This window comes from Triticum urartu, chromosome 7A, assembly GCF_056163025.1.
Source record: "Triticum urartu cultivar PI428250 chromosome 7A, HENAU_Tu73, whole genome shotgun sequence".
Lineage (NCBI taxonomy): Eukaryota > Viridiplantae > Streptophyta > Magnoliopsida > Poales > Poaceae > Triticum > Triticum urartu.
In genome coordinates this window covers 120,430,053-120,448,331 of record NC_141879.1, presented here as the reverse complement: position 1 = coordinate 120,448,331, position 18,279 = coordinate 120,430,053, and the positions used below count along the sequence as shown (strand labels likewise).

The window sequence follows — 18,279 nt, the reverse complement described above, 5'->3', positions numbered from 1 at the left end:
TAGCAGGGAGCCCACACAATGAGCCCCTGGGCCTGGCGTTACTCCTTTAAAGGTAGTATTGCTGTGGCAAATTTTCGTTGGGTCTATCCCCATTTTGCGGATTGTGTCCTGATATATCAGGTTTAGACTGCTGCCACCGTCCATCAGGACTCGTGTGAAATGGTATCCGTCAATTATTGGGTCTAATACCAAGGCAGCCCATCCTGCACGCCGGATACTTGCTGAGTAATCCCGATGGTCGAAAGTGATCGGTTGAGATGACCAATGGCAGGATTCCGTGGTGATAGGCCCTTGGGCATATTTCTCTGGGAGTGCCGCTTTGTTTCTCCCCTTGATCACGTGTAACACGTTTACTGTTTTGACTTCTGGTGGAAATTTCTTTTGTTCCCCAGTGTCTTGATTGAGAGGTTCATCCTCGTCTTCGCTTAGTGTATCCTCCCCCTTGTGTACAGCGTTGAGCTTGCCGGACTGCTTGAAGACCCAACATTCTCTGTGGGTATGATTAGCGGGTTTACCAAGGGTGCTATGGATCTGACATATTTGGTCTAGAATTTTGTTTAAGCTGGACAGTTCGTCTCTGCTGCCTTTAGAGGGCGGCTTTTGCTGACCTGGCCGAAAGCTCTGAATCCGGCGTTTACTGCCGTGCTCTTCGGGCTGTCTTCTTTATTCTGGCGCGTATTATTTTTGCTGCGTCGTGATTTCCCATTTCCATCTCTAACTTCGGATGTACTTGGGTCGCTGGTGCTGCATCTGGCTAGCCAGCTGTCCTCACCCGCGCAAAAGCGGGTCATGAGGCTTGTTAATGCTGCCATTGTTCTCGGCTTTTCTTGGCCGAGGTGTCTGGCAAGCCATTCGTCACGGACGCTATGCTTAAAAGCTGCCAAGGCTTCGGCGTCCGGGCAGTCGACTATTTGGTTCTTTTTAGTAAGAAACATGTTCCAAAGCTTTCGGGCTGACTCTCCGAGCTATTGAGTAATATGACTCAAATCGTCCGCGTCCGGGGGTCGGACATAAGTCCCTTGAAAATTTGCCCGAAAAGCGTCTTCGAGCTCTTCCCAGCTTCCAATGGAGCTTTCGGGGAGGCCTTTAAGCCAGTGCCGAGATGGCCCTTTGAGTTTGAGGGGTAAATACTTAATGGCGTGGAGATCATCTCCTCGAGCCATGTGGATATGGAGGATATAATCCTCAATCCAGACCCCAGGGTCTGTTGTTCCGTCGTATGCCTCTATGTTTACGGGTTTCAATCCCTCTGGAAATTCATGGTCCAGCACCTCATCGGTGAAACATAGGGGGGGTGCGGCACCCCTGTATCTGGGTGTACCGCGTTGTTCGGATGTTTGTTGTGTTGCATCGTATGCTGGAGCGTGCTTGCGTGGTCCATAGATGGATCTGGTTGCGCCGTCCTTTTGATGCGAGCCCTCGTGTGGATCGCGTATTGGCTCATGTGCGGCGTTGTTTGCCGCTCTATGTTGGCCGTGAGGTCGTCTATCCGGCCAGATGGCCATTTTAATTTTTGGTTGCGGGGGATCTAAGGCCTCCTCATCAAATTCAGGTAGCAACTTCCGCTTCGGGTAGCTCTTGGTGTGGCGATTACCGCCGTACTTCGCTGCTGTGTTGAGTACTTTACTCCATCTGATTCGGAGTGTGTCTTGCGCAGCCTTGAGCCTTTGCTTCTGCTTTTTTAGACTTCTCGCGGTGGCAACGAGCCTTTGATGGGCATTCTGTTGCTCCGGGTGTCTGTCCGGTGTGATGTCGTCCGGACTATTATCTTTGACAGAGTCAGGTTGTTCGGTTTGATTCTCTGTGTTGCCGTGGTCCGGCGATGGTTCACCCTGCTCTAACGCTGGGTCTATGTGATCGTTGTTTCTGCCGAGGCGGGATTTGGGGCGGCGCTTACGCCGCCGCTTTGACTGTTTCTCAAGGGGACAACCCTTCATTGCGTCCTTCCGTTCCTCGTCGTCGTCGTCTTTTGGTGTGTCCACCATGTATACGTCATGTGATGAAGTGGGCGTCCAGTGCCCTGTGGGCAGTGGTTCCTGTTCGTCTCCTGCATCGTCATCCATGCCGTCGATGTCTTCGGAATCGAGGTCGAGCATGTCGGTTAAGTCATCGACAGTGGCTACTAAGTGGGTGGTGGGTGGGCGGCGAATTTCTTCGTCATCCGCATCCCAATCCTGCCGGACATAGTTCGGCCAGGATCCTCCTGACAAGGAGAGAGACCTTAATGAGTTCAGTACGTCGCCGAAGGGCGAGTGCCGAAGAGTATCCGCGGAGGTAAACTCCATGATCGGCGCCCAATTAGATTCAATAGGAACGGGCACAGGCGGATCAGAGTTCGTGGCCGGAGAAGAATCCGGCAGTTTGGCAACACGGCTCTCATGAAGGGTAAGGTCGATATTCGGCTCGATCGCCGCTGAGGGTAAGGCCTACGTGGCAGGGTCCATCCACCCGTCCATGGACGGCGCAACTGGCTCTGAATTGAGGGTCGGAGCGGCTGCTGGTGCGATCTCCTGAACATTGTCTGATGGTAGAGCTAAATCGTACTCATCGTGACCGCGTGACGCACAAGGCAGAGGCTCGAATCCGTCGAAGATCAAGTCTCCGCGGATGTCGTCCGTGTAGTTTAAACTTCCAAACCTGACCTGATGGCCAGGGGCATAGCCTTCAATCTGCTCCAGATGGCCAAGCGAATTGGCCCGCAGTGCAAAGTCGCCGAATACAAAAATCTATCCGGGGAGAAAAGTCTCACCCTGGACTGCTTCGCTAACGATGATCGAAGGAGTCATCAAGCCTAACGGCAACGACACAGAGGAACTCTCAATGAAAGCACCAATGTCGGTGTCAAAACTGGCGGATCTCGGGTAGGGGGTCCCAAACTGTGCGTCTAAAGCGGATGGTAACAGGAGGCAAGGGACACAATGTTTTACCCAGGTTCAGGCCCTCTTGATGGAGGTAAAACCCTACGTCCTGCTTGATTTATTCTTGATGATATGAGTATTACAAGAGTTGATCTACCACGAGATCGGAGAGGCTAAACCCTAGAAGCTAGCCTATGGTATGATTGTCTATTGTCCTACGGACTAAAACCCTCCGGTTTATATAGACACCGGAGGGGGTTAGGGTTACACAAGGTCGGTTACAAAGGAGGAGATATCCATATCCGTACTGCCTAGCTTGCCTTCCACGCCAAGTAGAGTCCCATCCGGACACGAGACGAAGTCTTCAATCTTGTACCTTCATAGTCCAACAGTCCGGCCAAAGGATATAGTCCGGCTGTCCGGAGACCCCCTAATCCAGGACTCCCTCACCTGGTGTTTTGTTCCACTCTTGCCGCCCTAGTTTCCGTCATACCGGTGTTATGTTCCTTGATTTTGTGTTCCTTACGCGGTTGGGTTATAATGGGAACCCCTTGATAGTTTGCTTTGAATAAAACTCCTCCAGCAAGGCCCAACCTTGGTTTTACCATTTGCCACCTAAGACTTTTTCCCTTGGGTTCTGTAGACTCAAGGGTCATCTTTATTTTAAAACCCCCGGGCCAGTGCTCCTCTGAGTGATTGGTCCAAAACAGAGCCACTTGCAGCGCCACCTCGGGGAAACTTGAGGGTAGGTTTTAGTTGTACGTAGTGTTCATCCGGTGTGCCCTGAGAACGAGATATGTGCAGCTCCTATCGGGATTTGTCGGCACATCGGGCGGCTTTGCTGGTCTTGTTTTATCATTATCGAAATGTCTTGTAACCGAGATTCCGAGTCTGATCGGGTCTTCCTGGGAGAAGGAATATCCTTCGTTGACTGTGAGAGCTTGTGATGGGCTAAGTTGGGACACCCTTGCAGGGTTTTGAACTTTCGAAAGCCGTGCCCACGGTTATGGGCAGATGGGAATTTGTTAATATCCGGTTGTAGAAAACTTGACACTTAACTTAATTAAAATGAATCAACCGCGTGTGTAGCCATGATGGTCTCTTTTCGGTGGAGTCCGGGAAGTGAACACGGTTCTTGTGTTATGCTTAAACGTAAGTAGTTTTAGGATCACTTCTTGATCATTATAGCTTCTCGACCGTGCTTTGCATCTCTTCTCGCTCTCATTTGCGTAAGTTAGCCATCATATATGCTAGTGCTTGTTGCAGCTCCACCTCACTACCCTTTCCTACCTTTAAGCTTAAATAGTCTTGATCGCGAGGGTGTGAGATTGCTGAGTCCCCGTGACTCACAGATTACTTTCAAAACAGTTGCAGGTGCCGACGATACCAGTGCAGATGACGCAACCCAGCTCAAGTGGGAGCTCGATGAAGATCGTGTTCGTTGTGTTGTTTCGTTTTCTGTTGATCAGTAGTGGAGCCCAGTCGGGGCGATCGGGGATCTAGCATTGGGGTTGTCTTTATTTTGGTTCCGTAGCCGGACCTTGATTATATTCTGGATGATGTAATGCTATATTCATGTATTGTGTGAAGTGGCGATTGTAAGCCAACTTTTTATCCCTTTCTTATTCAGTACATGAGATGTGTAAAGATTACCCTTCTTGCGACATGCCTACTATGCGGTTATGCCTCTAAGTCGTGCTCCGACACGTGGGAGATATAGCCGCATCGTGGGTGTTACACACAACTAGCACTACAGTTTGTCACATCCCACAACTAGCACCATGGCTTCCAATCCCACAATTAGCACTATGGGTCCTGTGATGCCACTACTCGCACTATGATTCATCCGAACCCAGAACTATCAATATGAATGGTCCCTCTACTAACACTACAGATAGTCCTGACACACAACTACCGCTACAGGTTGTCTAGACCATGACTAGCACTGTGGGTCATCTGGACCCACAACTAGTACCATGAATCGTCCGGTCCTACTACCAGTCCTATCGGTAGCCCGGTCCTACTATGGGTCGTCCAAACCCACAACTGGCACCATGAGTCATGTGAACCCACAATTAGCACTATGGATCGTCCGATCCCATAACTAGCACAGTGGGTCATCCGATCTCACAACTAGCACTATCGGTCGTCCGGGTCCACAAGCACCACGATGTGTTGTCCGCGCCGACAACTAGCACTATGATTCGTTTTATCCTAGAACTAGCTTGGTTGTTCGAACCCAAAACTACTAGTGTGGGTCGTTCGAGCCCGGAACTACCAGTATGGGTTTTCTGAACCCACAATATAAAAATGTTGTTCTACATTGACTATTAGTTCGCTAGATGTGTACTCGTTGAGATAGACATCATCCAACACTTGAGCAATCCATTGTTTTCTTGGAACAACAATTTAAATTTTCATTCATGATGCAGAAGAGGGCATATTTTGACAATCTAGATCTCATTACTAGTACTTTTATGTGAGTTCTTGTAGGGACCAGGGATTCGAAGGTACGACACAATCGTGAGGAGGATGACAAGTATGTGCATCATGCGCCAAGAAATGGACAAGCAGTGGCGGAGCCAAGGGGGGGGCGAGCAGGGGCGTGGTCCCCCCTAATGATCGAACGATGCTGTGTAATTAGCGATAGGAACACATGTATTGCTCGCGCTTATACGTACTTGGCCCCCTCTATACGGCGTTAATTTAAGAAAAAGGGAGAAGGCCCATGTCAAGCCCACACTAGCGCCGTATGTTCTCGCGTGATCAGCCTGTACGTACGTTTAGCTCCAAAAAAGCTCAAAAAAAAAAGATTAGCATGTACGTGGAATAGGCTCATAAAAAAACATGTACGTGGATTAGTCCCCGCTGTTCGGTGCCCTCGCCCGCCCGGCCGGCGGCCGCCTCTTCTCTTTGACCTACTGCTCCCGATCCTATTCATACAGCGTAACTGCGACGGCGCGACGCAGGCTCGCAGCCTGATTTCCAACCAACAGAAACTAGCCAATGATCCAAAGGTTTAGCACATCGCACCATGCATCTACTAATCTCAATTCTCATCTTGTATCATTGTTGGACATATATACATCAGATTTTACTAGTTTACATGTTCTGGTTGTCTGACTTGCAATGCTACGATTCTATGAAGAATTCCTATCATGTACATGTCCTAAAAATTATAGTGACCGTGATGCAAATTATCTTGTATGAGTAATTATTTGCGATGCAAATTTTCCCTATGTCAAACTTATCCAATATAGCTAATTGTCACACTGCAATTCAGCAGCTATGAAGAGAAAAGCGTTGTCAAACATTGTCCACGTTAATTCATTATTTAAGCAGGTTGCTTCCAGTTCTCCACTGAAATTGTTAATAAGGCTGATGTGCAAGTCATAAATCTGGTCCAATTGACACCCATGATCAGGATATGCCGGACATGGTAAGTGTTGCAGAACAAGCAAAAACATGTTAAATTGGGAGCTGCCACTAGACAAGCAAGTTGAAGCTCTAATAGAAGTGCCTCCAAAATATTGATTTTATTTTAAGCGCCAAACGAGAGACTTACCTGGGTTAAAAGTTGAAAAAATTTAACAGGTAAGTTCTCTTCCTGTGAAATTATTAATTTTTTGTCATGTTATTTGCAATTGTAAAGACAAATTTGAACTTATACAACTGTATCAATGTTTTGTATCGTGTGGCATATATTACAATATGATGATTGTTATTTTTTGGTCTAGAAAAAGTTTAGGAACTGACTTGGCCCCCCCTATACCAAAATCCTGGCTCCGCCCCTGTGGACAAGAAGGTGGAGCGAGATGGACCCGAAGGTGAAACAAGAGCATGCAGCCGTGGATAAGGAAGAGCGTGTACCCGTGGACCGGATGGTGAAGGACGTGTGTGCAGCCGTGGATATTTTTGTGGGAACTTTTTTGTTTGGACAAATTTTGACCAAAAATGGTTTTGAATTTGAATTTTCCCATTATGAGGTTTTCTCTATAAACTTCTTTTTTGGCCAAATTTTGACCAAAAATGGTTCTAAATTTGAATTTTGCATGTAGCTATTTTTTCTTGGGCAAAACTTCTTGAATATTTCCTAGATTGAATATAAGGGCAGTGTGCATTTTTGCGAATTTATTTGATTTTGTCTAGAAACTTTCATTTTTTTTGTCCAAATTTGACCAAGAATGCTCCTGAATTTGGATTTTGCTTCTAGTTTTTTTTCGTTCGTCAAAACTTCTTCAAATTTCTCAGATTGAATATAAGGGTATTGTTCATTTTTGAGAATTTATTCAAGAATTTCTGGGCACTTTCATTTTTTGGTCAATTGTTTTTCAAGCATTTAGCTAGCCTTAGGCCATCATGGGCACTTAATTTGTTTACCTCATTTGTGACCGAAGCTTTCTTCCACAATACACGAGCTCCATCATGGCCCTTTGTCAGGTTGCACACCCACTCACACGAGTATTTAAGTAGAACATCAGTGACCACGGGAATGTATCATGTTCACCCACATTTGCGGTGCTACAGGTGCACCGCGGTGCCATAGGACATTTTGAAAAATCTGGAGAAAAAAAATAGCACATTGAAACAACATCAATGTATGTTGTCGCAAAATTCCGTATCAAAATTTGAAACATTTCTTGAGATACAAAAATGGCAAATTTGACATCAATGTGATAAATGAGCCAAATCCAAAGCCCGACTTATGCTATGTACTATTCAGTGTTGAATTTGTCATTTTTGTTTTCCGGGCTACATTTCAATTTTTGATTTGAACTTTTGTGACAACCTAAATTGATGTTGTGTGAATGTGCTAATTTTTTTCCAGATTTTTTTGAACACTTAAAATGTGCAACATGAGTTCAGTGCACCAATAGCACCACAAGCACCGGTGCACCAGATACTCCAGTGACCACAATGGCAGATTGGCAGCCTCATCATGTTTGAAACTATACAGCTAGCTATGCATCATGGGTCGGCACCCTGGGTCAGAGACACATAACATGGACCTCACAAGGATATCATTTGTACAATACTGAATAAATGTGCAAACTCCCAGCAAATAATTTCTACATAAAAGATAGTCTTGCAGCAGCAGCAGCAACAACATTGAAAAGTCATAACCTATTCCAAGGCAAACACTAGAATATTGGTAGCAGAAATCCAAAGCTGAATTATGCAAAGTATATTGAAAAGACGCACAAAAAAATGTAAGCCGAAGATCTCAAGTGCATACGGATAAGATGCAGTGGAGCACCAAGTCGCTGAGACATAAATCAAAATTATTAATCCACAAGGTACTGATACACTGACAGGTCCAAGCATAGTAACAGAAACAATTCCACAAGACACTGGACTACAGGTCGACTTCACAAGACACCGCACAAAATGATCATGTATGTCCTCATTTCCGGCTTCATCATCTCCAGCAGTAACGTCAACAAGCAAAGTAAGACCAATAAATCAATGGAAAAGCTTAAGATGTTATGTAATCTAAGGGGCAAAAAGATATCTTTTGTGACAAGGATTGAAATGTCTATTAGAAGACACATATATTGCCAAGTGCTAGGAAGAAGGATAATAGTCATTACCAAGTAATGAAGGAGATTTTATGGCAGTCTGAATATTCAAAGGAAATTTGCTAATCAATAATTACTCATAAATGTATGGTCAATCCATAAGCAGACTACTGATATTAATAGTGCTATAGGTTCCACTAGTTAGAAAAATACATGCACAGAACCATAGTTAGCATTTGGCAATGGACATGCAACAAAGCAATAATCATATTATTACCGTTCTAGCTTTTAATTAATTAGCCTAATGATGATAAGAACAGGAGGAGCTCACTTGAAAATTTCAGTCACATGCAAATTTTACTATATAACAGGCTAACATACTGATGTTGGATAAGGCAACCTCGACAGCTGCTAGCTAAAAATTGTACATACTGTGCCATCCAATGGACAATTCTATGAAGCATTTATACGGTAGTAGATGGAGCAGTATTTAAAATCTGTGCATTGCTTTTCATGGCAACCGAATTTGGTTGGTCCAATCATAACACAGCAGTTAACACGATATAACAGCTCATAAGTGTGGATGGTTGGTCATGTTCTGAAAGAACTATTTGGCTGCAGCATACCTTCAGAAGTGAATTAATAATATGGTGTACAATGAAGCTAATTATTCTAGTCAAGTGGTCACACAGTCTTTTTACCATCAGAATCAACGATAAGAGACATGCAATGAGGTTGGAACATGTTCACGATAAGTTACCTTTATAACAAGCTCAAAGTATCCAAAAACAGAATCCAGTGTAGTCGGAGTATAAGGCTTGATTACTTCCTCACCAGTAGCATCCTTCCCTCTGCAGTCAGTTAACAAGATACATAAAACAGAATCAGAATATTTAACTCACTCCATGAACCAAAAAGAATGAACATTCAACTCAATATCATACTGTAGACCAGGATATAAGCAGTATAAGTGTTCAGACCTGCAGCTTACATAGGGGCCAATTGCAAGGCCCAACACAGAAGTAGGTGTGGAGAGAGCGAATTTGAACTTGGCCACATTATGACTGACCTGCCTCTTCTGCACAAGATCATAGCACATCCATTAATATTTATATTATACACAAACTTCAAAAGCAGTAATCTTGAATATAGCAAATAATTTTGTCCAGTGGGTAGTAAGTGTGAAAATGAATCACACAAACAGTTTAAAAATCCCCTAGAATCTGCAGGTGCAGAACCATGCGAACTAAATAGTCGAATCATGCTGCAACTTTGGATGAAGTGTGAACATGAAGTCACTGTGGATTCAAATATATCAATATTATCTGTAGCAATTCTTGACCTTGCATTGCAGGTAACTTTTACTTGTACTGATATTACAATTTGTTGTGAAAATAATTTGTGTTTATGACCTATATTAGTTTTTTTCGAACTTCAGGGGTACAATCAGCATTCAAAGCCATTTAAATCTCCCTTACGTAGTTTTGCAGCCAAACTGTAGTTCTACCTTGCACCAGGACTTCCGGAGCCTCCAACTTCTGGAGCCTCCACAAGGAATGCTTCTGGTCAGCCGCATCCATAACTTCCGGAGCGTCCACAAGCTCTACGGCTTGCTTTACCAGCAACCGAAACACTCAGTCCTTGACATGCAAATGGAACCAAACAGGGAAGAACTTTCCATCTTTTCAGCAGAAATAATTCGATTTGGTGACCTTTGTAAACATCCCCAACTAGAAACACTAGGTTAACAGTGAATGAACTGGGACTACGGCGAGGATTTAAAGTACAAGTCAAATTAGCTTAGAGGCAAGGATTTACATACAAGCATGAAGTTCAATACAACAAACTCCAGTTTGACGCAACAGAGCACATGGTAAGGAAGGCCTTAAACATCTGGATTTATAAGCAGTAATACTTTGATCACTGCAATTAGCTTACTGTAGATAACAATGGCTATCTATTGAACAATTTGGTTTCCATTTCAATATTACCAAGGGAAAAACGTTAGAGGTGCACACGGATGCCAAATTTCCCTGATACATTTATGTGTTTATATACACAAGCCGCTTCATACACTTATGAAGTCATGCATTATGCTCTCCCATGTGGTGAAGTTTGTCATTCACTTTCTAACAAATACTAGATTCTATACTTCACCAGCATCTTCCGTATGGCATATCTTGGGACGCTATTTAAACAAGTATGCTTCTGAAAATTAGGCATTTCACTTCGACATGTATACTGTAAGGCACCTAAATTCTCATGAGCTTGCATAAACATAATGCATGTTAAGAGCATTACACATCAAAACATTAAGCACTAAGCACATGAATGGATATCATAATCATATTCTCATCACATATTCAAGTGGAAGCAATATAAAAAATCTTAGATCCAGGCTTCGAGTAAATTTGTAACTTATAAAATATTACCTTGCTGACGTGATTTCAATGGATATAACTGCAGCGAAATCATACATGTCATTGATACTGCCTTTCCCTCAAGGTTTTCTGATTTAATACAGAAAAGGTCAGTACATCTGGTTTTATTCCCCTGTCTACCATTTCTTCAAAAAGATCTTGTGCCTTCTCTATTTCTCCCTGGCTGCAATATCCACTTATAAGAGCTGTGTACACATATTGATCAGGAGTAAGCCCTTTCTGCAACAATTCATCAAATTGTCCCCGGGCTTCCTCCAAAAAATCGGCTTTGCACTGCCCATCTATCAATACGGTGTAAAAGGGTACATCAGGTTCAATTTCCATTTTTTTCATAGAGCTGAGCAACATGTTCTGCTTTACTCTAAGGAGATAGATCCTTCTCTCCTTACTAACGCCCTGCCAGCACCGCCGCAGGTACTCTTTTAGGTGACCATCCAGTAGCACGGTATATGCAATTACATCAGGCTTAATACCTAAGTTTATCATCTGATCAAACAATTTGCAAGCTTCTTCCATCTGGCCAACCTTGCAGTAACCATTCATTAGTACAGTGTATACAATAACATCAACAGAAAGTCCTCGCTGAACCATATCATGAAACCAGAAGCAAGCATTGTGCATATCTCCTGTCTGACAATAGGCTGATATGAGTTTGCTATATGAAATTACATCAGGAATAACATTATTTTCTAACATCATGCTGCAAACTGTTGACGCTCCCTGGGCATTTCCATCCCTACAAAGGTCACTCATCAACTTTGAACATGAGAAATGATCCACAAATTTTCCTTGCTTAGCAACCCTAAGAAAAAGCATGTAAGCATGATCAGTCCAGCCTGAATGCAAATAGCCACAAACCATTGAACTGTACAATACTTCAATGTGATCGATTCCTTTCTCTTCTACTATATTAAATAACACCTCAGCTTCACTAAGGTTGTCACTTCTGCAAAACCCATCAATTATTATACCATAAGTGAGTGAATTAGGCTCTAACCCTTGATCCGCCATATGGTCTAGAAGGTGAAACACCTCCTTAACAAGACCATTCTTGCAGAACCCACTGGCCAATATGTTATATGTAACTACATCTGGCTTTACATTTGCCTTCAGCATCACTTCAAATGCTTGACGTGCATTTGGTACATCTCCCTTCAAACAATAACCCTTGATCACGCATGTATAGTGAATTCTGTCAGGTGTCAGACCCTCAGCCTTCATTTCTCTCAGTAGCTTAACCGCCTCATCCATGTTACCAAGCTTGCAGTAAGCATAAATGGCAATGTTATACAGAACCCCATCTACGTTGAGTCCCGAATCTCGCAGTTTCTGGAAATGCTCTGTAACCTCAGATGTCATGCCTAACTTCGTAAAGCATTGTAGAAGATAACTTGCAATGTGGCAATTTGTTTCGAAACCATGGGATACCATGGCTTGATAATGATCCAACACCTTGAATAAGTTGCCCGCTTTGCCGTAACTCCGAATGAGATAGCTATAACCATATATATCTGGGGTGAAGCCTTGTCTCGTCTTGTTCTCCAAGAGCATTTCAACCTCCTGCAGTCTCATTTCCTTGCAGAGCCCATCCATTACCATGTTATAAGCCATGGGCTCAACTTGAACCCCCTCCCTGCTGATCTCTTGCAGAATAGCATAAGCCAAATCAATCTTTCCGCAATCACACAGACCGGCTATAAATGATGAGTATGCATTTATATCTGGTTTCACCCCCATTTCAATCATCTCAGCCCACACTTGGAATGCTTTGTCTGCCTTCTTTTCTCGAAAGAGAGACCTGGTGATAAGGCCTAACGAGTTAGCATCCAAAGTCAATCCAAAGAGCTTAATTTGATCATAAGCCGATACAACAATCTCCGAGTCACCGCTCTCAGCTGCAAATTTGAGAAGTATGTTGCAAGTCAAAACTGACGGGACAATTCCAAGCCTAAAGAGGTCACCAAACAGCCCTATTGTGTCCGGTGCACTGCAATAAGCGGTGCATGTCGTGATCAAGGAATTAGTCGCAAACAAGAGAGCATACGAAGTAGTGCACGTCCTTCTGAGCTGATCCATGAGCGGCACGATCTCAGGGCCGCCGCCACCGCCATTGGCCGGCGAGAGGATCTCACGGAACAAGGAGAACAGCATCCTCCCCTGGCCCTTGTGTGACAGGACGCGGATGATCTCCGTGTAGGTAGCGAGGTCATGCCGAAAGCCGATGCTCTCGGTGTCCTTGAAGTAGGCGAACGCGATGGCAGGCTTCCTCTCCAGGCGCTGAAGAGTCCTGACGACGCCGGCGGAGCTCAGGCTCGGAGCAAAGCTCCTTCTCCTGGTAATCTCACCGGGAGCGCAGCCCCTTCTCCGGAAAACCTCGCCGAGGGGGGAGCAGCTGGGCCTCTCCTCGCCGCTCGAGGTGGCTTCGTCGTCCGGGTGGTGCGCCCAGGAGACGAGCACGGAGAGGCGGCGGCGGCGGCGATGGGATGGGGATGGCTGCCCCGCGGGAGGGGCCCGGGCGTGCCTGCGGCACTCGGCGACGCATTTGCGACGCCACAGGAGCATGGGGACCTAGACTGCGCGCATCCGAGAGAGCAGGAGGATCGCCGGACGGAGACGACCTAGCTCGTACCTCGAGGCTCGGCGGCCAGAGACCGCGGACGGGGTGGGGACCGCAGGAGCGCGCCGCGCGATGCCCCGAGGAGGGAGTGCGGGACGAAGGTGGCGGCGGCGGCGGTGGCGGCGCGGCGGGACGGGACGGCGGGGGAGTTTTGGGGTGGGGTCGTCGGCGGTGACGACAAGGAACGGCACGGCGGTTGGTCTTGGGGACTAGGGCTTTGGGGGGATTTTAGCCGGTCTTTTTTCACCACCAATTCATCCATTCGTTATGTTTATAACCAAGAAAAATGAAATGTCTGGTGAAATTCAGTAATGATCCAAGAAATTGCCCCACGTGCTCACTTTAGTTCACAACTCATAAAATAAAAATTTATCATGCTTTTTTTTGTCTTGCGTGTTTACTTTGATCCAAATCGTTTGGCAACAAGACAGGACGATTGAATTTTGCCGCCACCCCCAACGATACCCCATGTAGATCCGTTAGAGGGAAAGCGCCTAGGACCGCGAAATGATACCATGACAAAGAGGAGAAGTTAATTTATCCCTACAATAAGGATCTCAAAATGATGAATTACATTGATCAAATTTCGATGTCCTCTTCAACTCAGGCCGTGGACTTCATAGGACAAATTAATCTCACCCGTTGATCCTCCTCCAAATTCTTCACACATGTAGACTCCTCTCACTACCGCATAACTCCTAGACATCCTTGACCCTAGATGTCGTTTGGGGTGAGAGGTTTTCGCGTCGGCGTGCGACTAACAAGTGGCGACAGGGGCAGGTTCGTGGAGGTTACCTGAGCAATGACCTAGTGAGGAGTAGGTGTGGGAGAGCTAGATCCACCCGGATTTGGCTGTGGTGGTTCATTGGTGGGCTTGTGAGTGTATGGTGTTTGTGGCTTGGGAGGTGGATCCAGGCGAAAGTCTTGTCTCGGGTCATTACTAGAGACGACAATGACGATGCTTTTGAGTGTCGTTTCCTTCTTGTTGGCATCATAGAGGCGATACTTCTAGCCACAACCTTTGCAGCTTTAGGGGAAACCCTATATCCGTGTGATCGGACATTGGAGGAACTATGGCGTCGTTTCTCCCTTGGGGCGTCTTTGGAGTCGGGCATCCGTTGGTGGGGTTGGTGAAGGACAACGGTGTTGGCATAAATGCCTTTATGGCGACGATGACTTGAGTGGGTGATGTCAGGATCGAGGCAATGGTTGCGGCCATTGGGTCTTCTCTGACGTGTCTGATACGTCTCCAACGTATCTATAATTTATGAAGTATTCATGCTAATATATTATTATTCTTGGATGTTTTACAATCATTTTATAGCAACTTTATATCTTTTTTGGGACTAAACTATTGACCCAGTGCCCAGTGTCAGTTGTTGTTTTTGCTTGTTTTTTACATCGCAGGAAATCAATATCAAACGAAGTCCAAACACCATGAAACTTTTGGTGGATTTTTGATGGACCAGAAGACCACCAGTGGGCCAGAGCAGCAGCTGGTGTCGGATCTATATCCGGCATATCTCGTAGTATGGGTCCTAAGCTAGGTGTCTTGGAGCGATGGTAACATGGACACATGATTTTACCCAGGTTCGGGCCCTCTTGGTGGAGGTAAAACCCTATGTCCTGCTTTTGATTGTATTCATATGGGGATAGTACATAGTACATGTATCTACCACGAGATTGTAATAATGAATATGAGATGTTCTATTGACTAGTCTGGCCTCGATTCATATAGCACACCACATGCCTAGGGTTTAGAGGAGTCCTTGTCTTGGGTGCCAAGTCTTGTGGAATCCTCCTTGTATGCGGCATGGGTTGCCCGGAGTGGCCCATAAGTGAACCGCCATGAGCCTCGGCCCGATCCAGCTGGTCGGGAGATGACGTGGTGAGTACCCCCTAGTCCAGGATACCGTCAGTAGCGCCCTGAACCGGTCTTCAAGTTAGGGACGCTCCTCGATTCTTCCGAACTGTTCTTCATCTTCAGTCGTCGGTCTTGAAAACTGGTTCAACAAATCTTCTCATCTTCGATCTTGAGGATCGCCGAAGTGAATCCGAATATTCTACACGTCGGGTATCCGAGGAGCCCCTTTAAGTTTTCGGCCTTTAGCAATGCGTTGTTATTTTTTACGCCACACCTCGGGTTTGAAGTTGTTCCCATGCGGTGGTGTCCTCTTGAGTCCGAGCTCCAACACTAGACTGCATCCGAGATATCTTTTGCAGTCGAACACCAACGCCGGACCGCCTCCGAGCTCCAACGTCGGAATCTATACGAGCTCCAACGCCGGACTGTATCCGAAGTGTCATAGATTACCTCGGTCTTGAAAAAGTTAAAAGGATAGAACCAAGCTTAATGCTGGAGATGCCCTCTATGGAGCCAACCACTTGCAACTGAGCTTTATGCCGGACTGCTTCCGATGTATCTTTTGCAGTCGAGCACCAACGTCGGACTGTATCCAAGCTCCAACGCCGGACTGTATCCGAGGTGGCGCACCACCTCAGTCATGGGCTGATTTATATGAATTTAATTTCGATTTGTGCAATGTATTCTCTGCCATGATGTATAGCCATTAGCCCTCAAGGTGCGTGTTGGCCTAATATCCGGGATGCACCTGAAGGATAAAATCAAACCGCTAACCCCAGTAGCCCCTGAGACTTAGGTCGATTCGTGAAATCGGCCTGAGGATCAGTTCCCAGTTGGCAACATACTTAAGAATAGAAACGCGATGTAATATATTAGAGCAAATAGTGAACGGCGAATGGGCCCTTGAGAGAGGGTTTTGAGAAGTCGTTGTAATATATTAGCTTGATGCCGGATCAGTCCCAGATGGTACCTATTATTGTCCGAACACGCGTTTGCCCATAGTTCGGTCAAGTCGAACACTGAGCACTTTGAATTTTTGTATTGAATAGGAAATGCAGTAGCCCCCGAGACACTGGTCGGGTGGCAACACCAGATCAGGGGATCAATGTGCCCCTTTAATACTAGTAAATGATAAGCCCGAAGCCCAGTAGCCCCCGAGCCTTAACGTGGGCATGGGTGGCCGAATTAAGGATCGATATCCGGAGTAAAATCAGAAATTATGTGTAATGATTCTACGTATCCAAGTACTCTACATTATTAATGCTTGGATCCACATTGTACAAAACTTTGTTGACCGACCATCGGCTTCAACCTCCCCGGCAGTAGCCAGGGAGTGTTTGTCGCACTTTATAAAGCCTTTATGAGGTCAAAGATTTACGACAAACAAGGTAATCCAGCCATACGGTTTTATAAACAAAGGTATGCAGAGAGAATGTTATATTACTATGTAATGTAAAAAACATCTTCCAAAGAAAATAGTCTCGCTATCGGTTCCTTTCTTTGGGTTGTCATGCCGACCATGATCATGAAACCTCACCTCCGATCAATGCGGGATAAAATATTGAGGATTTAGTTTGGGGAAAGTTCCCGAACTATGTGGTCTTTAGTGAACCTAAATTTTCACTTCCTTCATTGCCGACCAATTATATCCTTTAAGACCGCTAGTTTTCGGCTTCACCCAGACTGAGGTACTAACTCGGATGACCCGGTAGTAACAATCACAGAGGTGCTCCCTTTACCGCCTAGCCGAACAATCGGGAACGTAGGGGTAAGCACAGGAGTCAGGCAACCCAGCTTGGCCAAAATCTTAAAGTCAAATTGATGCATATGTATGGCTTTATAACAATAATTACGGAAGGCAGTGCTTGTATAATGAATACAAACACTGATGATATATGTTTATTTTGACTCTGTTGCAACTGTTTATCAGTTGAAAGTGACCCATCATCGGCTTCTACCCCTTTGTAAATACTACGCAGGGTGTTTCCGCAGTAACAAGACAACCCTTAGCCGACGTCTTGGTGCCCGAAGGCGGTTGTGTTAGCGGAAACAAGGCAATCAGATATGCGGGCTTTATAACTTTCACTTAGTCATAGGAGCTTTAAACTGGAGAAGCTAGCTACGAGCCCCCGGCTAGTGTTCGACACTGACCGAAGTCTAGCCATTAACACTTTGGCCGATGTTATAAAAGTCCCATCGTTTAACACGGGGTAATCGGTATCGATCTATAGTTTGACACCATCATCGGATCGCTGACCAGTTTACGCCCCTTGTGACAATTAGTTTTCGGTTTTTTCCACTGAGGTGCTTAACCATTTGATCTAGAAGCACAATCGCAGTGGTTCTCCCTTTGCACACCTAGCCGAACAAAGCGAAACGTAGGCAAGCACAGGAGCCGGGCAACCCAACTATTGACCGAATACATGATAACCCACAAGTATAGGGGATCGCAACAGTTTTTGAGGGTAGAGTATTCAACCCAAATTTATTGGTTCGACACAAGGGGAGCCAAAGAATATTCTCAAGTATTAGCAGTTGAATCGTCAATTCAACCACACCTGAAAGACTTAATATCTGCAGCAAAGTATTTAGTAGCGAAGTAGTATGGAAGTAACGGTAACAAAAGTAACAATAGTAGTTTTTGTAGCAATCGTAACAGTGGCAACGGAAAAGTAACTAAGCAAATATCAATATGTGAAAAGCTCGTAGGCAATGGATCAATGATGGATAATTATGTCGGAATGCGCTTCCTCATGCAACAGTTATAACATAGGGTGACACAGAACTAGCTCCAGTTCATCAATGTAATGTAGGCATGTATTCCGAATATAGTCATACATGCTTATGGAAAAGAACTTGCATGACATCTTTTGTCCTACCCTCCTATGGCAGCGGAGTCCTATTGGAAACTAAGGGATATTAAGGCCTCCTTTTAATAGAGTACCGGACCAAAGCATTAACACTTAGTGAATACATGAAC

The 18,279-nt window shown here is 45.2% G+C and overlaps 1 protein-coding gene across 4 annotated transcripts; it reads right to left on the bottom strand.

Annotated features, from left to right (window-relative positions):
* Positions 1 to 8,023: 8,023 nt before the first annotated feature.
* On the bottom strand, positions 8,024 to 13,665 carry LOC125515245 (uncharacterized). 4 transcript variants are annotated; one of them, XM_087535255.1, is made up of 4 exons: positions 9,885 to 13,665; positions 9,358 to 9,455; positions 9,138 to 9,228; positions 8,024 to 8,272 (listed from the first exon to the last, which is right to left on the bottom strand). In XM_087535255.1, exon 1 carries the CDS (start codon positions 13,378 to 13,380, stop codon positions 10,858 to 10,860), a length of 2,523 nt encoding a protein of 840 aa, XP_087391381.1. In that variant the 5' UTR covers positions 13,381 to 13,665; the 3' UTR covers positions 8,024 to 8,272; positions 9,138 to 9,228; positions 9,358 to 9,455; positions 9,885 to 10,857. The 4 variants fall into 4 exon arrangements, with proteins under 4 accessions (XP_087391381.1, XP_087391380.1, XP_087391378.1 ...); XM_087535254.1 differs by having other exon boundaries at positions 8,024 to 9,228; positions 9,885 to 9,990; positions 10,810 to 13,665; XM_087535252.1 differs by having other exon boundaries at positions 8,024 to 9,228.
* Positions 13,666 to 18,279: the final 4,614 nt, after the last annotated feature.